The sequence below is a fragment of the Delphinapterus leucas genome, unplaced genomic scaffold (assembly GCF_059928025.1).
Source record: "Delphinapterus leucas isolate spDelLeu-1000000601 "Yukka" unplaced genomic scaffold, BTC_Dleu_Yukka2 spDelLeu_asBTCV2_sq25, whole genome shotgun sequence".
Lineage (NCBI taxonomy): Eukaryota > Metazoa > Chordata > Mammalia > Artiodactyla > Monodontidae > Delphinapterus > Delphinapterus leucas.
The window spans coordinates 1964941-1986502 of record NW_028322234.1 but is presented as its reverse complement, the minus strand read 5'-3'; the positions used below and the strand labels follow the sequence as shown (position 1 = coordinate 1986502).

Below are 21562 nucleotides of genomic sequence, written 5' to 3'. Positions count from 1 at the left end.
TTGTGGGCTCCCCCCGCTCCAAAAAAGAAAAGATTAGTTGAAGTCCTAACCCCAGTACCTCAGAATGTGACCTTATTTGGGAATAGGGTCTTTTCAGAGGTAATCAAGTTAAAATGAGGTCAGTAGGGTGGGCCCTAATCCAATATGACTGGTGTCCTTATACAAAGGGGAAATTTGGACACAGCAACAGACACATATAGAGAGCAGGCGATGTGAAGATGAACTCAGGATTGTAGTAATGCTTGTACAAGGCAAGGAACACCAAGGAACACAGATACTTCCCTAGTGCCTTTAGAGGGATCATGGCCCTGCTGACACCATGATTTCAGATTTATGACTTCCAGAACAGTGAGACAATAAATTTCTGTTGTTCTAAACCAGACGCTGTGGTATTTTGTTATGGCAGCTCTAGGAAACTAATACGGTTGGCAATTAAATATTTTTAAACATTGTTCAGATCACAATGGCTTGAACATAACCTGTTTGCAACTCTCTTGAAGGGGAAGGTGTTGTCACTGATTGTTTCTCCCAAATCCACAGAAGAGCACAGCTGAAAGAGGCAGAGGGTCCTGACCAATCCCAAGGAAGGGTTGTGGCAGAGGCTACCTTCACCAGCCCCTCACCCAGGCAAAGAGGAAGCACCCACCGGGAACCTCTGGTCTTGCCTCTTCCCTCCAAGCTGCTTCCCCTCTGGGTGTCTGTGGCTATATGACAGACCAACAGAATCCCTATGTCATGGGTTTGTTCAAGGATCAGAAAGGATCAAGCTTGCAAAAACATTCTGTGAGAGGTTGTCTTTCCTCCTGGGGCTGGAGGCAGCAGACATAGACAGATTGGGATGCCCTCTGCCAGCTGGGAGCCCCTGGGATGCCCTCTGCCAGCTGGGAGCCCCTGGGTTACCAGGGAAATAGCCCTACCTTCTCTCAAGCCCATGAAGCTGGGAAAGTTCTAAGCACAAACAGCCCTGACACCAGTTTGTGGCTTCCAGAGAAATGAGAATGAAATAAGTGTAAAAAGAGTTAACAACACACCCTTTAAGCCAAGAAAAAAAAATACATCAGGAGGGACAGTCACAATTTTGTGGACTGAGAGGAGATGTGAGGGGCTGGGCCGTAGGGCCGTGAGGGAATGACAGTTGAGAGGGGTGAGGGTTCCCCTTCCCGGCCCCGGGAGATGGCGAGGAACGGAATAGGCTGTGTAGCAGCTGCTGGAGGCATTTCCCCCCTGGCCAAAGCAGCTGCTCCTCCTCTGCCCGGCCCGGCCCCTGTATGGCGGCCATGTTGGCGGCAGGCTCCTAGCGGGACAGCGGCGTCTGCTTCAGGGACATGAGCACCGAGCGCAGGCGGGACACGTCTTTGCACTGCTTGCTGCTCTTGGGGTTGAAGTCACACAGCTGGGCCACCTTCTCCCACTCTGTGCCTGGGGTCTCCTCCTTGGATTCCTTCACAAAAGCCTCCTCAGATGCCCTGCAGGTGGAGATAGGACAGAGGTTTCATAGCTGTCTGCCTTTCCCCTTAATCAGTGATGCTCTGCTCCCACTGAGCAAGGCTGCTTTGTCCAGCCTACTCTGGGGTCCTTTGTCTAGACGTCTCCTCCCCAGCCCCGGGCCCTCTGACCTCAGGCCCCCAGGAACAGCCTTGCCATCAGAGGAAGCCTAGTTTGGTCCTACCTCAGGGCCTTTGTACTTTCGGTCACCTCTTCCCCCAGACCTGTTCATGGCTTGTTGCTTCTGGTAATTCAGGTCTGAGTGCAGGCCTTACCTCCTCAGAAAGGTCTTCCCTTGCCACTGTAGCTCAAGTAGCCTCCTACCCCTGCCCCAGCACTGTCTGTTCATTACCTCTCTATCAAGAGTTCCCAAACTGGGGCTCCTGACACCTAAAGGCCCTTGGAGGAACTAATGCAGTATCTCAGCTATTTTCAACATTTCCAAAAACTGAGCAGGACATTAACTAACCACCTAGGTGAAGTCTCTTGTTCAGCATTGCCTCGGGGTTCTGTGGACCCTATAAGTGTTCTTTAGAAAAGAGCTGTGCTTAAAAATGTATAGAAGAATCAGTTGAAGAAGATCTTCAAAACAAGACTTGCAAAGCCTTTAATGTGCTTATGTGCACCACAAATGTGAGTACACGATGGATATAGAATCTGCCATATCCCAAGCATACTTGACTACAGAACTCTTTTTAGCCCCAAATGACTATTATCTCTTTGGTGCCACAGCCTGAGGAATGCTCCACTGGAGTCTTTGCCTTTGATTGGAATCAAATTAGGATGGAAACTGGTGGGTTTTTCATCAGAAGTTCTGGCTGACAGTTACAGAAGCCACTGATTAAAGAACAATGGGGAAACAAAGTATAATAAATGTAGCTTAGTGGACAAAACCTAAACATGGGAATCATTAAGAGAAAAGCAATGAGGGATTCTGGGGTGGGGAGGGCTGGGTCTCTGTCCTGTTTAGCTAACAAGTGTCCCTAAAGCCCCTTTCTCCTTAGAAGCCCCCTGCATCTCAAGCAGGACCAGTTCTGCCACATGCCAGGCACTGACTGATGGCAGGGAGCTCTCCACATGATCCCCACGGCTCAGGATGAGCCGGCCCCAGATCAGGTGACCTGGCCCCTTGCTAGTGATCTTGCTTCCCTGGTGTGTGCTTATTTCCTAACCTGGGAAGGGAGGATCAGTGCCTCCACCTTGCTGATCTGTCTCACTGGCCTGAGAATCAAACAACGTAGCAGGTGTGTGTAGGCTTGAGAAAATGTAAGGTGCTGTGTGGCATTGGCTGACCAGTGGGGCTGAGGGGAGCGATCCTAGGAGCTCTCTCTTCTGGGTCAAGAGGCTTGCCTCTAACCTTGTTGCTCAAAGTGGGGTTCATGGTCCAGCAGCACCGGCATCACCATGGAGCTTGTTGCAAATGCAGAATCATGGCCTCACCTCAGTCCTTCTGAATCAGAATCTCCATTTTGACAAGAGGCCCTGGTGATTCATAGGCACATGGAAGTCTGAGAAGCGCTGGTCTAGACTATTCCTCTCTTCAGGACTCCCTTGGGTGCTCCTTGGACCACTTCTTCGGGTGCAACAGGAGCACTGAACGCCCTGTGGTATTACTCAGCGCCGATGCCCTTCTTCCATCCCCACTCTCCTGCTTGAAACCTCCCACGGCTCCCCGCTGCCTTCAGGATCAAGTCTGAGCTTTTTAACATCTCACGACAGGCTTTTTGCAACTGGCTCCAAACTGACCTTCTCTCCCCATTCCCACCGCTCCAGGCGCTGCAGGCCGCTAGATATTTCCCATCTCATCGCCTTTGCCCCAGCAGCTTTTCCCACCTAGGATGCCATTCCCTTCTCACCCTCCCCACCCAGCACACTCCTTCTCACACTTTAAGGGCCGGCGGACTCTGACCTCTGAAGCCTGCCCGGGCTCTCCCTGAGCCCACTGTGTCCTTGCATGTGGCTCTTATCACAACACGCTCTTGATCATGAGCAACTTGGGGGGACAGACCGTGTGTGTCTTACTCCTGTCTGACCAGAGACTGGCACTGGACAGATGGGAGAGTGGACGGAAGGAAGGAGTGGAAAGCTGTTATTCTGGTGTGTCCCATGATCTGTGAGAGAAGCGTTAGCCCAGACAGTGTCAGAGGCCTGCCAAGGGCGTATCCAGAGCGAGAAACAGCAAATATTTGGCACATACACACGTGGCAATCATCACACATTCATCACTGCATTATTTTCTTCGGCTTCACAATCCCCAGCACACTGTCCAGGCTGTCACTACCAGCCAGCGGGGCGGCATAAGAGGAAATCTCTGCCATCTCTGGTCTGGATCAGGCACAGGACCAACTAGACCTCAAAGCAGAAACATGTGAAAGGGAACCGCTGGTGGTCTGGACAGGGGCTCATGACCAAATTCAGGCTGAAGTTCTAAGGAGGAGCAGTGCACTTGTGGGCAGGAGCGGGGAATGGCTGTGCATTCTTTATACCTCTAGCACCAGCACTCAATGTTTGTTTGTTCAACAGAAGACTCACCCCACCTCCCCCCTCCAAGAGGCATCTCAGAAGGAGGGAGTTGGGCTGCTTTGCCCTTTGCTTCTCTCACCTGGGGATGGCCGGACATTCCTTTCTTTTCTTTGCCTGGATTTTAGCAAAGCTGTCTCAAAGATGCTCAATAAACATTTGCTGGAGGGATGGAGGGGAGGGTTGGTGCCTGTACCCACCCCTCGGGCTCACCTCCTGCTCTGATCATTGCCCCAGGCCCAGCCATACTCATTTATACCCCACAAGGGGGAGACTCAAGAAACTGCCAGCCACACACAGGCCCTTGCAGAGGAGCAAAGGAGACACGTACACGTAGCCGATGATATCAGCATCTGGCTGCTGGTAGAATGCTTTGTCGGCGATCCTTGAGGGAAGGGGGTTAGGTGGGGGAAGACGGGATGGCAAGATGGACAGACAGGCAGAGGGTTAAAGAGAAAGAGAGACAGCGTTAGTACCTCCAGTTGGAGACGTGTTAGGAAGCATAGTTCTGGAAGGCTCAGCAACTCTCCACAGTCCTGAGAGGAGAGCAGGGATCCTCCACCCACCCGAGTGGGTGGCCTTTTCTAAAACTCAGCCCTATCATATTAGTCCCCCTGTTTACAAACCTTCAGTGGCTCCCCACCGCCTGTGTCTGCCTGCCCCTCGCCTCCGAGGCCCTGCACATGGGAGCCCTCATTCCGGCCCTGTCTCCCGCCGCTCCCTGGTGCCCAAGCACAACGTCCTTTCTTTCGTATCATGCTGTTCCCTAGTCTAGAATACCCTCCCCCACCCCCTGCCCTCTTTCTCCTGGTGAACTCCTAGCCACCTTCCAAAGCCCAGGTCCCTAGACACAGAGGTCCCTCCGCCACCCACATCCCTTGCTTCCACAGCTCTCCTGCAGAGGGCCCTACTACTGAGTTCAGCTGTACCCGTGTGTTTCCCTCCTCTGCTCTTTGAGGACACAGACTGCGTCCTTCTCAGCTCAGCCTCCGCAGTGCCCGGCCCAGGGCCTGGCATGCAGCAGCTTCCAGCTGGTGGCTTCCCAGAGCCAGCCTTTTCCTTTCTGGCAAGTCTTGTACCCTGAAGTGCACAGCCTCAGAGGCAGGGGCTGCTGGCAGTCTCTAATCTGAGACCATTTCTGCAAGGTATTCTCCGGTGGGCCTCTGCTATCTTTCCTGACCAACATCTGTCCCCCTTCTTCCAGGAAGGGCATCCTGATTGTCCTTTGAAGCATCAGCTGCCCCCACTCAGTCCCTGTGGTTTGGGTGGGACCGGACCCCATGCACAACCCAAGTAATGGGACTATCGACCAAGCTGGGTCTATGGGAGAGTCCCTCCCCCGAGACAATCACTGGGCCTGGGGTGGGCACGTGACCCACACCAGACCAATGAAGGTCAGGTGGAGGACTTCAGCTAGAGCTGTTGGGAGCAAGAGGCTTATATTCACTGAAGTTGCCAAGAAAATCGAGCAGAAGCCTGGAGCTGCTAGTGGCCACCTTTGCCCCCATCCCAGGGGTGTATGCCCAAGAGTGAAGGCCACGTAGGGGAAAGCAGACCGAGAGACAGTAAAAGTGAGCACTGACGGACTTTGTTTCAGTGCCTGAGTCCACTGGGTCTGCAGCCCTTACCCCTGGCCTTTCCAGTTATATAGGCCACTAACTTCCCTTTATTCTTTAGCCACTTCTGGGTCGAAGCATTATCATTTCTATAAGCAATAAAATCCTGCACACGGCTTGGTTCTTCCCTTCCTGCCAGGCCTGTGTTCTCTGTCATGATAACCATGGCCACAGGGGGCCCAGGTCGAGCTGTTGGCCACTGGGCTCCAGGACGGCCTGGCTTACATCCCACTGGGTCCCAGGACCTCATCTGCTTACTGGCAGACTCACTTTTGTCTGTCGTGGTGAGGAGGTCAGAGCTTAATGGCATACCAGCTCTGCAGAGCTCAGCGCGCTGAGTTCCACAGGCCACTGAGGAAACATCATTGTGGGTTCGGCTTCTCCTTCCTCCACGTTCTTGCCACCAAATCACCCATCCTCAAGACAGTCCCCCCACCATAGTTCCTCTCATTGTCCCCATAGGTCCTCTCATGTCCCCGTAGCTCCTCACGTCCCCATAGGTCCTCTCATGTCCCCATAGGTCCTCTCATGTCCCCATCAGTCCTCTCATGTCACCATAGGTCCTCTTATGTCCCCATAGCTCCTCATATCCCTGTAGGCCCTCTCATGTCCCCATAGGTCCTCTCATGTCCCCATAGGTCCTCTCATGTCCCCATCAGTCCTCTCATGTCACCATAGGTCCTCTTATGTCCCCATAACTCCTCATATTCCTGTAGGTCCTCTCACGTCCCCATAGGTCCTCTCATGTCCCCATAGGTCCTATCATGTCCCCATAGGCCCTCTCATGTCCCCATCAGTCCTCTCATGTCACCATAGGTCCTCTTATGTCCCCATAGCTCCTCATATCCCTGTAGGTCCTCTCATGTCCCCATAGGTCCTCTCATGTCCCCATCAGTCCTCTCATGTCATCATAGGTCCTCTTATGTCCCCATAGCTCCTCATATCCCTGTAGGTCCTCTCACGTCCCCATAGGTCCTCTCATGCCCCATAGGTCCTCTCATGCCCCATAGGTCCTCTCGTGTCCCCATAGGTTCTCTTATGTCCCCAATAGCTCCTCATATCCCTGTAGCTCCTCTCATGTCCCCAAAGGTCCTCTCATGTCCCCATAGCTCCTCATATCCCTGTAGGTCCTCTCATGTCCCCATAGTTCCCTCATGACCCTACAGTCCCCTCGCACCCTCACAGCTCCTCTCACCGGTTGTTGATCTTATTCTTCTCAACTTGTTCACTCTGGCGCTGGTTCCATTCCTCCAGGTCCTTCTTGGCCTTCTCCCGCCACTCCTGTTCCATCACTTTGGAGGCAGCATCTGCAACCCACAACAGGTGAATGAGCAGCAGCTTTCCAGGAGGGATGTGAGGCACAGCTGGCTGTGCTTCTGGCTGCTGCTTCTCCCCTCGGCCCCGGCAGGCAGCCCTGGGTCCATCCTCAGCTAATCCCACATTAAGGTGGGGCAGGCCCCCATATAGCCTAAGGCTTCCCCACCCAACCGTGTCCCAGAGAGCCAACCCAGTGGGGAGCCCGGGGCCAGGGGGACCAGCCCAGCTTGCACACTCAGCCCTGCCCTCACCCAGCTCTTGCAGCCGTTTCCGCTGCTCCTCTCTCCATTTGCGGATGCTCTCGGGTTCCTGCGTCAGCCTGTCGACCTGGGCAATTGCAGCGTAGCCATCAGCTGGACCGTTAGCCTCCTAGGACACAAACACACGGCAGTGTACCCAGCCTGTCCACCTGCCCCTCTGTGTCTGGCACCTGAGTACCAGGACACCCCCTCACATCTCAAACCACCTCATACCCACTGTCTCCTGGGACTGTACCCTGCCTTTGCACTTGCTGTGCCCTCTGCCAGTAATTCTGCTCCTTGTGTGACCGTGGGCAAGTTACTCAACCTCTCTGTGCCTCACTTTCCTCATCATAAAATGGGCTACAAAATAGCACCCACCCCACAGGGTTAATATGAGGATGAAATGAGTTAAAAAAGTGTAAAGAACTTCAAACGCTTCTTGGCACTCAGAGAGTTCCCTGTGTTTCTATCATTAAAGCCCTGCCCTATTAGTTTTATTTACCAAATAACACAGTCCCAAATGGCCTCACTTTATAATATGCTTACTTGTCCATTGTCTGTCTCCTCCATCAGAATGTCACCCTTGTGGCAACAGGGACCTTGCCTGTCCTGTTCACTGCTGTGTCCCCAGCATCTAGCACAATGCCTGGCATGTAGCAGGTACTCAATAACTATTTGCTGAGTGAACGAGCAGCCCTGAGATAGGCAGGGTGGCCATGGCTACGACTGTACAGTGATGAAAAACTCAGACTCTGCAGCTGGACCATCTGGGTTCAAATCCCACCTCTACTGCCTGCTATATATGTGTGTAGCCCAGGCAAGTTGCTCAACCTTGCCTGGCCTCAGTTTTCTCATCTGAAGTGAGAATAGTAATAAAAGTACCTCTAAGAGCTAGTTGTGAGGATTTGATGCAACAATATTTATAAGACATTTACAAGAGTGCCTGGCATGGAGTGATGGCTCAGTAAATGGTAGCTAGAATTATTATTATTATTAATTCCCATTTTATAGGGGAGGAAACTGAGGCCAGGAGAGATGGCACAACACAGTGGCAGAAGCAGGGCCAGAGTCCAGTCCTCTGGCTCCCAAGCCAGGGCTCTGCCCAATTCTCCACGCCACCTGCCAGGGTGGTGACTTGAAGCATTGCAGGCTGAGAGCTCAGCCCAACAAGGATGGGGCTCCCCCCTGGTCTCGCAAAGCTGGAGACTTTATGATCCAGCCCCATCTCCTGGCACGCCCACTCTGGTGCTCTGTCCGCCCTGTACATTCCTGTCTGCACACATCCCACATGCCCATGCTGCCGGCTTTTGTCTCCTTTGTGCTTTTCGCCTTCAGTTGTCTTCCCTCCTTTCTCTGGCTGATGAAATCTTATTCCACCCCACAAGTTTCCAGCTCAGAGGTCACCAGCTCTGGGATATTTCCCAGCCCCAAAACAGATTTCACACCCTGTCCTCTCTGTGCTTCTTGTCACACCCTCACCTTCTACTGCGGGTGTCTCCCCGCTGGACCGTGAGCTCCCGGTGGGCAGGACAGGACCTTGTTTATAGCCTCTGAACTCCTGTCCCATCTTTTTATTGCTCCCTGTGCTCCTCCTGCAAGCACTCATTAAAACTGTCACGAGTACCAGCGTATCTTCTCCCCACCCAACAACATCTGTCCAGTGGTGCCTGCTGTGGGCATACAGCTGGTGATCAGTAAGCAGTGGCCATGTGGATGAAGATCCCCCCCAGGGCCAGCATGTATGTGCCCGGTTCAGAAGAAGGGCTGGGTAAGCGTCTGCCCAAGGGGCTGTGGGCAGCAGGGCGAAGGAGCACGCAGATGGAACATCAGGGCTGCATCTCCAGCTGTCTTTGGGGAGAAGGAAGGGCAGGCCCAGGGCGGAGAGGTGCAGCCTGGCTCCTCGGATCAGGCCCACCCTTGGGTGGGGCAGTTGGGGCGCTGTCCTTATTCCTCTTTCCTGCCCAGCATTACACTTCAACTGAGAGAGTCTCTCAAGACATCTCGAGGGGCCTTTCCAGGGCCCTAATCTGGACAACACGAGTTGATCACGGATGTACCTTTCCAGTTCTGGGAACAACCCTGTCCTGAGGCTAGGCTACCAGGACCTCTGCCCAATCCTATAGACTGTCCCGTCTGCAGACAAATGCAGTTACTTTTACTTTCTACGTGTTTATCCAGGTGCTACATTTTATTTCTTATTGGCACTCAGGATATCTTAAAAGCCTGGTTTGTTTACATGTTTACTATCTGCCCTCCCCACCCCACCCTACCCCGCCCCCCCAGTAAGGGAATTCCATGAGGACAGAAACTGCCTGTCTCTTTATAGTATGTAGACCATGGAGGGCCTGGCTGTAGGAGGATTTCAAGAACATTACTTGAATGAATTAACCGATGTTCAGGCTAGAGGTCAGGGATGAACGAGACAGCCCATCGTCCGGGAGCTTGCAGAGGGAGTCCCTCACAAATGAGGATCATGGCTGGGGTACATGCATAACACGGGTCATGAAAAGAGTGGGGACAAGGGAGGGCATGACCTTTCTAGCCTGGGAGCAGAGTAGGCTGGGAAGAGATAGGGAAAGGGCATTTCAGACCAAGAGCTGGCAGCTTAAGGACCACATGAGGCCGGTGCCTTTGGAAAAATCTGAGTACAGAGATGCTACCAGGTGTGGAGCAGATGGGGTGGGAGAGGTGGGCTGGAGGGGGTCCTCTGGGTAAAAGTCATCCCATGGTGTCCTTCAGGACCCACCATCTCCATCAAGATTGCCCCAAAATTAAGACTCACAGGTTACAGCGTTTTAAAACTGGCAGAGAACTTGCAATTAAACAGTTCCCTTTGGTCTTTACAACCCTACATGGTGGGTTTCATTATCTTTGTTTTACAGGTAGGAAAAGTCTAGCTCCAAAGTCCCAGGGTCACCTGGCCAGGAACTGGCAGGGCCAGAATTCAAACTGAATTCCTGGGTGTCACACATAGCCACACGTGTGTCCATACATAGCCAATAGGGACCAAAGTTACTTCTGTGTCACGTGATTTTGGTCTCCCTGATAAGTCTACCATCCCAAGATTAGAGACTGCACCCCCTCCTCCCACTGCCCCACGCCCCATTCCCCGTCTGTCTCTCTCACACCCACACACGCACCCCCCTTGGCTCACTCAGTGGCTAGGTCAGGGATTTAGAAGCAGCTTCCAGGGCTACAGAGCACTTTTCTCAACAGACCTGCGGAGGCAGCAGTGCAGGGCTTCTAATCCCAATTTCACAAATGAGAAATCCAGCTCAGAGCAGTGACTAGTCCAAAGCTGTCCGGCTGGGAAAAGCCAGAAATGAAGCGCAGGTTGTCTGACTCCATCCAAACTCCTCTGCCGCAGCCCGCCACAGCGCCCTGCGTAGGAGCAGTCTGGGTGTAGGAGCAGCTTGAGAGACCCTAGGGCTTCTCTGGGGCGGGGTGGGGGGGGTGGCGGAGCCTCGAGCAGCTGCACTGCACATCCAGGGGCGCTGCTCAGTGTGGTCCAAGCATGCTGTGCTCAGGCCCTGGGCACAAAGCCTGGCCAAGCTGGGCCTGCGTCCTCCACCAGCACGGCCTAGTAACAGGCTCTGGCTGGGAGCTGTGCCTGCCCCCCCAACCCCCATCCCTTCCGCCTGCGGGCACAGCAGCCCTGCACCCGTGGTCTCTTCAGGTTCCCCCAGCACACCCTTCTCTGCAGCAGGTGCCAGGCTCCAGGCAAGCCCCCGAATGCGTGTCTTATCCTCTGTGCCTTTGCACATGCTGTCCCCCTAGCCAGGACCACCCACATGCCCCTGGGCAGCCTGGAACCCACTTCCAACATCCGTCCCTGTCACACTCTCTGACTTCAGTGCAGCGTCTGGCGCCTGAGCCTGGTTCAGGTCCCAGCTCTTCCCTGCTGCTGCTGTGCAACCAGAGCTATTAAACCTCCCTGTGCATCCTCCTCCTCATCTGTAAAATGGGGATAATGACAGAACCTACATCGTAGGGGTGTTGGGAGGATGAAATGAGTTAATCCACATAAAGCTTTTGGGTGGTGCCTGACGCATAGTAAGAACTCTTGAGACCAGCCCCACACCCAAGCCCTTGCCATCCTGCATGACTTTCAGGTCTCTGTCCTTTGAGCTCTTCGAGGACAAACATCCATGGGATTTGCCTCTACATCTGAGGCCCTGAGCACAGCGCATGGCACTCAGAATGCGAGTTGACTAAATGAAGGAATGAGGGGCTGCCTGCAAAGCGATGTGGAGGGCACGGGGACACAGCATCAGAGCGACTGGGCTTTAAGTCCCCTCCTGCGACTCACTGGATGTGTGACCTTTAAGAAGTCCCTTCCCTGGGCTCCTTAGGTTTCGTCACCTGTCAAATGGGAGTGACAACATCCCACTCGGGGTGCAAAATGGGGCCTGAATGCGATAACTGCCCTGTGACCCCTGTAGCCTGTAGCGGACATGCACATGCACATGCACGGGTGGCAGAGCTGCAGGGCTCACCATTGCCCGTGGCATGCCCCCAGCAGGCCGGCTTGCGCTGTACCATCACCACAACCAGGAAGAACACAGTGGTGCTGCCAGCAGACAAGGCCCTGAGAAGCTATTTGCTGGCTCCCCTTCTCCAGCTGCTCTGGACTTATTTTCCTGCCCTGCCCCTGCCAGTGAGCAGTGAGGTCGGGAGGGCCACAGTCGGGCTCCTCTTTAATCACTTGACTGTCGCAGTGAGGAAATCGGGTCAGCCGCCAGTGGGGCTGGCAGCCCAGGAGGGCTCACCAGGGGCTGCAGGAATGCTCTGAGCCCCTCCCAAGCTCGAAAGGGAAGAGGTCAGGCGGGAATGGCCTGTGGACCAAAAGGCCACAGGCTACAGTCAGGGCCGGGCTTGTCTCAGCCCAGCTCCCCAGCACTCCTCTCCCGAGGGACCCCTCTGCTGGACACTGGATACCACCACAAGGGCTTCCGGGGGGCCATGCTGGCCGAGCATGTACTGTGACTCCAGGGACAGCCAGGAGAATGAGGCATAACCAATCTGTGGGATTGACCAGCTAAAGCTAAGCTGAGCTGAGCTGTTGATTCCTCTAAGTAGCTCAACGGGGATGCAGGCTTATCCTTAGGCCTTGTTGGGGATCAGGTTCACAGTTGGGCCCCCTAGTGGCCCATAGCCTTCCAGAAAAGATTAAGAAAGGTAGCAGGAAAGTTCTGCCCAGGACCCTTGAACGCCTGGGGTGCACAAGCCAGACCCTGCTCTATGCTCCATCCTAAGAAAAGTCTGCAGGGGCTTCCCACCCGCCAGCCAGGGGCTGTGGCCTGCCTGCTCCAGCAACAAGGGGATGGTACAAAGGACACCAGATCAGGGGCAGGAGACCTAGATGAACCTGAACTTGGCCACTAAGCTTCTGAGTGACTCGCCTCATCTGTGACCTCTCCCCTGCCTGTTAGGATGCTAACGTGGCACAGATGTGAAATGAGTTACAGATAAACATAGCTGGGGTTATTCTTGGTAGCAGGGAGAATAAGAGTTCCCACCGAGATTGGGGAGGAGGCCCAGGGTTTCTCAGATCCATTAAATACAAAGCGAGGCCTGGGGCAGGGAGGGAGAAGGCCTCAAGATCCTAATGTATAGAAAGGGAAAATTATCCTGCTCATGGTGTTCTAGGTACTTCTCTGGTCCCAAGTGTATCTCCAGCTCCAGGGCCACTTTAGGACACTGACCTTTTGGGTCAGGCCACGTCCTTTTGAGTGTGCCCAGGACAGGGGCAGCCTGAGTTTCAATGCTCTGCCAAACTGTACCGGCGTCAATGCTGCTTATTTGGTGCTCTCAGGGCCAGGGAGACACGAAGCCCTTAAAGTCCTAGAGACTGACTTTTCCAGCTTGCTGGTAGTTGAGTAATTTTCCAGAAATGGGACTTGGCCAGTTGCCCTGTGTAAGGTACCAGCCCATCTCTCTTACATAAGAAAGTATTGTTTGTTCTCTCTGAGGATTTAGGAGGCCAGCTCCTCAACGAAGCAGAGCTCAGGAGATCCTGCAGCTGCAGCCCCAGCAGTCAAGGGTCTTTGAGCCAGTCCAGTGGGAATTAAAGTTTATCCAGTGAAGGTTTTGCCCCCACCCAGGTATCTGCAGGTTGGGGGTAAAGACTGTTGCATCTGTGGGGTCCTGGGGATGCTATTTGTGGTCCAAGTTCTTTAAGTACTTTCAAAATGAACTGTGTATGTATGAAGGGAGGGGGGTTAAGTGAGTGTGGAGAGAAGCAGTATTTAACTAGAAATATCTTTACTAGCTGTTTTTTTTTGGGGGGGTGAGTGTGTGCGCATGTGTGTTATAGGATCACTACAAAGAATTTTAAGACAATCCAGTGAAAGTGAAAGCCCTTTCCTTATCCCCCCTTCTCCCGCAAGCTCGGGGCTAACCACTGTTAACAGTTGGTACACATCCTTTCAGATCTTTCATGAAAACATATTTCTAAAATAAAAAACAGGACCATACTGTGCATATTATTCTGCAAGCTGCTTTTCCATTTACTATATTATAGGCATCTTTTCATGTCAATACAGAAAGCTCTGACTGCTCTTTTTAACAACAGAATGGTTTTCCAATTTACCTACCCAGGCCCTCAATACTAGGCACTTAGGTTGTTTCCAGTTTGTCTGCTATTATAAATAATCCTGCAAAGAATCTGGGTGTCCTTGTCCAGCTATTTCCTTTGGGAAAATTCTGAGAAGTGGAATCTCTGGGTCCAAGGCTCACCCAGTTAAAATGCTCAGACATGGTGCAGATGACCACTGGCTTCAGCCTCCCACCAATGGCACACACGTGTGCAGGGCCCTGTGTTTCCTTTAGTCCATGCCACTGCAGGCCACTTAATCTCTCCCTCTGGAAGCTGGACATCATCACGGGCAACCTGAGGCAACACCCCATTGATCCCTGTGGTCCTTATTCTTCATCCCCTTCTCCTACATGACCAAAAGAACCACATCAAAATCTTTCTTGATGTTCCCATCCCAATGAACAGAACTTGAATCCCTAATCCTACCCATGATGGGGGCCAAAGGTTACTGAGACCCAGGCTATCGGTCCCTTCCCCTGCTATGACAGAATCTTGCTTACCTGATACACATCTCCATTGACTGTGGTCCCCATGTCCTCAGAACCCGCTGGAAAGAGAACAGAAGACAGCATCACTCATTGCTCAGCTTATAGCAAGCAGGGTCTTACATTAGCCCCCAAAGCAACCTCTGTATATGTCCATGTGCGTACTAACTCCCCGCCCTACACGCACACATAATGGATATGCAAATAACCTGGGCTCAATCCTTGACTGTGCACAAAGCCTTCTCACAGCCATTATGACCTCTGATTTTCACCATAGCCTTGTGACAAAGCTGTCATCAACCCATTTTACAGATTCTCAAATTGAGGCTCAGAGAGGCTACGTGATTGCCCAAGGTCACCCAGCCAATAATAGGTCCTCACCTACCCAAAACTTATTTCCCCTCAGCCACGGCTGGGAATGGCCCAACTGTCTGTGGAGCTTGTGCCTGGTGAACAGGCAGAGGCTCTGGAGGCCCAGGGCAGGGTCTGCGAGGGCTCAGGAAGAGGGGCCTGCAGGTCTCTGCCTGTCCCTGTGGTGCCTTGAGCAATGGCTCCACCTCGGAGAGCAGGAATCACAGCCCCCACCAGGCAGCACCTGGCCTACTTTTCCTCCTCCTGCCCCTCCCAGAAGGAGTCGATTTTGCCCTCACCTAAACAGTGACTCCTCCCGGTCCCTTTCCCTGACATCTCGTTAGTCACAAATTCCTGTGGCTTCTGCTGCAACAAGAATCCTCAAAGTTGCCCTCCGCCCTCTGCCCCCAGCCTGGCCCACCTGTACAACTACTTTGGCCTGTCTGTCCCGCTAGTGGAAAGCACCTGGACGGGCACGCCTGTGTCCATTATCCTCACCGCTGTCTTCCCCAGAGCCGTGCACGGTACCTGTGACTTAGGACACGCTCAGAAACTAATTGTTGAATAAGCAAATGAATCAGTGCATTAAAGAAAGAAGGAATAAATGGTTTTTGTCCACTCACTGGCCTCCCTGCCTCCATCTTCACCCTCTCCCAAACCTCTTTCAAACCAGCTGCCAAGGTTGACGTTTTGAAAAGCATACACTTACCTATGTCACTCCTCTAATTAAAAATATAATGAACACAAACCAAAAGGAAATCCACTTCCCGTGGACCATGGTGGCCGATAGGGCCTGCTCCTTCCTTGGGGCCTCGGCAGGTGCTGTCCCCTCTCCCTAGAAAGCTCTCCTGCCCATTTCTATGTGGGCTGCTGCCTCACGCCCTTCAGCTGCTGCTCAAACACTGCCTTATTAGAGGCCTTCCCTGACCACTCCTGACATTCATGCCCCAGCACCCCTACCTCCTCCCCTGGGCAGTTATTTTCTCTGTAGCACCTACCACAGCCTGATATGTTTATTTTTGTATGTGCTTATTATCTGTCTTCCCCACTTGAATGCCCTCTGGGAGGGCAGAGACTTTGTTTTGTCCACTGCTGGGATCCAGCACCTAGAACAGTGCCTGACACATAATAGGAGCCCAATAAATATTTGTTGAATGAGTACATTGAACTTTGGCCCATAGCTCGTGAGGATCTTTACAATCTGGCCCTGCCCATTTTTCCTGCCTCACTTCCCACCAGTCCCTCCCACAAACCCTATTCTGGTTTCCTCCTTCCCCAAACACACTATGCCTCATCCCACACCTTTCTTCCTGCTTCCCTCACTAAAGAATGTGCTTTGGGATCCAGTTGTTTTCCAAGGCCCAGCTCACAAGTCATCCCCTCTGGGAAGCCGTCTACTACTTCCCCTACTTCCCTGGGTGCTGATGGAAGGTCTCAACTCTGAGGTATCCCAGAATATCGTACAGAATCCCCCACGCTCTTATGCGATTACTGTGACCTCCCACGGGTCATTCACTCCCTCATAAGGCTCTGTACCCCATTCAGCTCCTAAGGGTGAGCAGTGTTGGCTAAATGGAAGCTGACTTGCTCTTTGGGGGGCCCACTGTTATCTACAAGGCCTGAGGACTCTCAGAAACTGCAATGCCTCTTAGCCAAGACCCACAGGAGGCTGCACAAGATCACCGCAGATGGACAAGTACACTTTACCAGCCAGGTAGAGCTGTGAGTAATGGTGACAGTGTTTTCAGCTTGGGGACTGAAGAGAAGGATACTTAATCCCATGGAAATAATGCCCAGCTGATATAGATTATAATCAACTTTGTTTGCACAGCCAAACATTGACTGATTTTGACCAACCGTTGTCAGCCACCCTCCCTACGCATTCCGATGGGGTTTCTCCTGCATGGGTGGCCTGGCCCCTAAATTGGTGGCAGCATCTTCTGCAAAGTGGCTTCTTCTCCTGGGGCATCTCCTCTACCAGGGCCTTACGTTACCAGGGTCCATTCACGATGACGCTGGTCTGTGCACCTGGCATTTCTGGAGGGGAAGTTGCGGCCCCGCCTCCCCGACCAGTCCCAGCCTCAGGCCCCTTGTCCACAGGTGCCCACCCTGGCCTTCAGAAAGTCTCTGTGCCCCAGTCTCTCAGTCCCATGAGTGTCCCCCTGGAATGAGGCTTAACCTCTTTGGGAATCCACACATACCCACACACAGAATTAAAAGTCTCTGTCCCCACAATGAGTAGCCCACGGCACGTTGATAATCACGTGTCCACAGTCCGAAGCCGGCAGAACCAGAGTACGGCAGACACGAGTGCCAAGGATAACCCTGTGGGTGTTGCTTCTCTCAGATCCCTGACCCCTTTTGGAACGGGGGCAGACAAGGAAGGGTCCAGAACATTCCTGGGAGGTTACTGAGGCCCATCAGGGGAAATGGGCTTGTCAGGAAATGACTGGGCAAGTCGGGGTCAGAGCCAGGTGGAGTGCTTAGAAATCTGGGTGTGAAAATGTACACACCTCCTGGGCCCTACCCAAGGCTGATGAATGGAAACAAAGTATCCATTGCTCAGGCTGGCCGTCGTTCCAGCCCCAGAGGAGAGACTCAAAGTGGCTCAGGCTCAGGCCTACACTAAACAGTTTCCTGGGGAGCCCAACGTCAGTGCACTCAGCACAGGGGCATCATTTAAGAGACGAGACTCAATGGTGGTGAGTGGTGCTGGCTGCGGGAGCTTCCGCCCAGCTCCCAGCAGCCCAAGGCACATTTTCCGCACCTCATTTGGGCTTCTGGCACTCATCACTGGTCTCGGGGGATTACTTGCTCATCACCGTCTAGGCCTAGGAGGATCAGATCAATTCCATCCTATCTGGCCACCTATTGAGCCGCCATCCCATAACCCCTCCCGGATCCCCGTGCCCCACTCAGCAGAGCAGCTGAGCATTTGCTGCTTTACTGGTTGTGAGTCTGGGAGACCCTCAGAGGGCCATGTCCCCGCTTCTCTCCCTGCCACCTCAGGTCTGGGGCCAATCTGTGCACCACCCCTGCCGGAGAGGGAACCTCCCATCCAGGCTGTAAACCCCTGGAGCCCCATTGTCCTGGGAGAGGTCACAGCCTGCTCAACCCCCAGCCACCTCTGCGGCCCTCTGCCTGACTTCTACCTTCTTCTCTCTTAGGTGGTTCTGACACTGGCTCTCCCAGGCCAACCCGACTGGGGAAGTTGGTGGTCTCAAGGGGAAGATGTGGACAAATGAGTACTGGTACATGAACGTGGGCTCACATTTCCTAGGAATTCCCTGGGATGTGTGAGGGTCCCGCTGAAGTGCTAGGAGCTGCTGCTTCTTCAGAAGTCCTCCACTGCTGCCTTGGTTGAGTAGCAAAAGACCCCTCTCCCTACCTCTACATCTCATCACCTCCCAGGGTGACTGCCACAGCATTTGAAAGAGCATGGAGCCCACAGTTGAGAAGCCTGGGATCAAGTCCCAGATCTGTCACTCACGGCTGTGTGACTTTGGGCAAGATATTCAGGCTCTCTGGGCCTCCAGTTTCTCATATGTTACAAAAGGCTTGTTATGTTTCTCATACCAAGAGGATACAGAGATGCTTCAAGCTCCTCAAGCCACAGGAACTGTCTTATTCATATCTGTATCCCCACTGGGCCTGGCACACAGTAGATGCTCAGTAGATGCTGAATGAATACAAACATGACTAAAAGGATCCTTACTTGTAAACATTTTAAAAAAATATGTAAGGTACCACTTATTCCAACAGGCCCATAAACTCCTACCAAAACGACAACATTAACAAGAAGCAAGCGCTGTTTTGGAGGTACCCATGAAAGTGATATCTACTTTTTTACTAGATACGTTAAGAAATTGCCCTTTCAGGCAGAGCCAGAGCAGGAACACTGTTGATAAACACAGTACTGCAAGGACCAGGCCCCAAATCCTGAGTCCTGGACCACCTTTGGAAAACCATTGAGCTACCAACCCCAGGAAGACAGGACCACATCTGACTGAAGCCCTCTGTGCTCCTGCCCCCACCCTGGTGTCTAACTCAGAGCCTGGCATATGGAAGACAGTGTGGTCAGGTGGAAAGGGTTAGAGTTAGAGAGAAATGGTTTAGAATCCTCACTCTGTCACTTACTAGTTGTTTCAGTAGTGTACCTTTTGAGCCTCGGTTTTGCCATCTCTGAAATGGGTTTAATAATGCATATGAAATGATTAAATGTAAGAAAAGTGCCTAGACCAGTGACTGCAGGATGGCAAGTGTTCCCCAGGGAAGGTCTGTGAGTTCTTGGAGCACCCAGCGTCCCCTGCTTTCCCAGCTGTTAGGAGGGAGCTACTTCTGAGGGGCAGGGAGATCTGGGGTTCTGCCCACACCTGCAGGGCTCGGCCTGGGGCAGCCAACCTACTGGGAAGCTCAAGCCTGGGCTGTGTTGGATTCCGGAGCCAGGCAATAGTGGAGTTGGCTTGGGGATGAAATGTCATGACGAATTTCTGTCCTGGGAGCCACCAGATCCACAGCCCCAGGCAAGGCCTCAGGTGGGGATCTCCAAAAGATCCCCCCGTCCCCGCCGCATCTCCTCCAGGTTCCGGTCAGGTACACACTAGCCCCAGGCCTGCTCCTGGCTGGCCATAGCAGGCCCTCTTCACTCCACCCGGTACCCCGGGTGCGAGCCCCAGGTCCCCCAACCCCCAGGCCACCAGGCTGACTCACCCCCACTCACGGGTCCCGGCTGCGTGAGGGCCGCCTGGCTGCCAGCAGGTGCCCCGAAGCCCTCGTCATTCTCTATGCCCGCGATTTCACTCTCCTGCTGGGCCAGGAAAGCAGCCGCCGGGTCCTCCTCGGGCGCCTCGGGGGCCCCGCTCTCCGTCGACGAGAAGAAGCCAAAGTCATCAGCCATTTTCCCCACGTCTCTCTGAAGCGTCCGCCTGCCGCTCGGCTCTGCCCGGCGCGTGCCCCGCCCTGCGCCCGGCAGCCGCGACACTGTCACCCGAGCCGCCCGGGGGAGCCGGCCTCGGCGGGGACAGGCTCGGCGCGGCGGCCCCGCACTTCCTTTCCGCCACCGGGCCCGGCTCGCCTGTCACTGCGGCTGCAGGCGGGAGGAGCCGGGACGGGAATGCGGTGATGTCACCGGCCGAGGGAGGAGGCCCGCAGGACGGCCGGAGGTCGCCTCACAGCGGCCACAGGAGGGCGGCAGCAGGACGGCGGCGCAGCCCGAGGGGCCCAGAGGCCCGGGCCGCGCTCCCCGCTCCGGGCCAGCAGCACGCATTTCCAGGACACCAGGACAGGGCGCAGCTCCCGCAGGGTCTAGAGGCGAAGCGGACTGCAGAAAGTGACCATAGCGTGTACAGGGCCACCGCAGGTTGGCAGCCCGGGCTTCGGGAGCACCGAGGGGGTGGTCGCTGCGCAACCTGGCTCCTGATTCATTCTGCAAAAGTTTCTTCTCCTAAGCTAGGCGGGTATTATGAAGCCCATTATCATGAGCCTTGGAGAAATGACAGTAAGTCCCACGGCTTTACTGCATCTTTCCTGCAAGTCCAGGGCCTTTCCCACAAGGCCGTGTTGCTTCCGTGCATTTCTTCAGCACTTCCTTTCATTCGGTGAGGCTTCAGCTCAGACCGCCAGAGTTTGTGTGTCCTGACTGGGTCCCTACTTGGAGGCTGGGTCCCTTAAATGTCCCTTAAGTATGAACCAGCTTGGGAAAGGCAGACCTAATTTATCCAGGCAGCCTGCCGTTCAGTCACCCTGAATAAAGTCTCCAAAATACAGTAAAACCGAGCCTTGGCGACGGGGAGATTACAGCCTAAGAGGCCTACAGATAGGAAATGGCCAGACAGCACAGCATAAAAGGCGCTCTGACATTTAAACACAGGGTATTGGGGGGCCCGGAGAACCACCATTGGATCTGGGCTTTGGGATTTTCTCTTTCTGATTTGAAACCTGAAAGTCAACTATAACCTGGAAAAGAGAAAGGAAAGATGTGCTGCAAACTGGGGGTTCCCTTGGGGGTGGGGAGCAGAAGGCTAGACCACCGAAGGGCAATTTCAGTTTTGCACAGTAATACTTTGATGTAGTTTTCACTGTTATGATAAGAATATAATTATTTATCAGTGTAGGAAAGAAAGAAAGAAGCTTCAGGCCCTGCACAACCTGGTCCAAGCACAGCACTCCACCATCATCCATCTCATTCCTCTCCCTCATTCCCCCAGCTGCAGGCTCAGGTGCTGAAAAGACCTTGAAAGTTTCCTAGTTTAACAAACCAGCCATAAATGTGGACTCCAGGTTTCGTAGAGACAGAAGGACTAGTGAACATGCTCTGTGCCTGCCATGCTCTCCCCTGGATGTTCTTACTTGGTTCCCGGAGACTTCGGTGCCACTACAGGCACTCTTCCCAGCTATTTCTTCCTTCCTTCCTGCTCCTTCCTAATTTAACCATCAGCAGAATTTAGCTCCATGCTTAATTTATACAAATTACTGGTCCAGATCATTCTGCAACCATGCTTGCTCTTGTACATGACTCTTATTCTTAATCATGAATATTAAAAATGATCGTTAAAAAGTTATCTTTTGAACCATGCAGCACTTCTTTGTGCTGGAGATTCCCACTTTCTTGACACCTCCCTAAATATCTTTGGATATCTCTAAACACAGTTCTTGTCTTCTAATTCTCCATTTAATTGTGAAGCTCAGTAATGGTCAAAAGACATGAATAAAATAAAGTTGAGTAAAGATATGGGACAGTCGCACAGAATCTAAATTTCAGCTCATGAAGTCTGAAGTGGAGAAATTTTAAAAACATTTTTAATGGAAAATTTCAAGCATGCAAAAGAGTAGAAAGATTGGTATAATACAACTCCACATAATAACCCCTGAACCTCAGTGTTACTAACATAGAGTCAGTCTTGTTTCATCTGCAACCTTTATTCCTCCCCATATATTATATAATTTCAT

At 53.0% G+C, this 21562-nt stretch overlaps 1 protein-coding gene across 3 annotated transcripts; it reads right to left on the bottom strand.

Moving 5' to 3' along the window:
• Positions 1–1014: 1014 nt before the first annotated feature.
• Positions 1015–19664, bottom strand: LOC149744015 (clathrin light chain B). 3 transcript variants are annotated; one of them, XR_016391457.1, is made up of 7 exons: positions 19325–19664; positions 14279–14325; positions 7190–7307; positions 6817–6928; positions 4337–4390; positions 2843–2967; positions 1378–1466 (listed from the first exon to the last, which is right to left on the bottom strand). XR_016391457.1 is itself a non-coding variant. In XM_089905157.1 (6 exons), exons 1-6 carry the CDS (start codon positions 19509–19511, stop codon positions 1295–1297), a joined length of 690 nt encoding a protein of 229 aa, XP_089761283.1. In that variant the 5' UTR covers positions 19512–19664; the 3' UTR covers positions 1015–1294. The 3 variants fall into 3 exon arrangements, 2 of the variants coding, with proteins under 2 accessions (XP_089761283.1, XP_089761284.1); XM_089905157.1 differs by lacking the exon at positions 2843–2967 and having other exon boundaries at positions 1015–1466; XM_089905158.1 differs by lacking the exons at positions 2843–2967; positions 4337–4390 and having other exon boundaries at positions 1015–1466.
• Positions 19665–21562: the final 1898 nt, after the last annotated feature.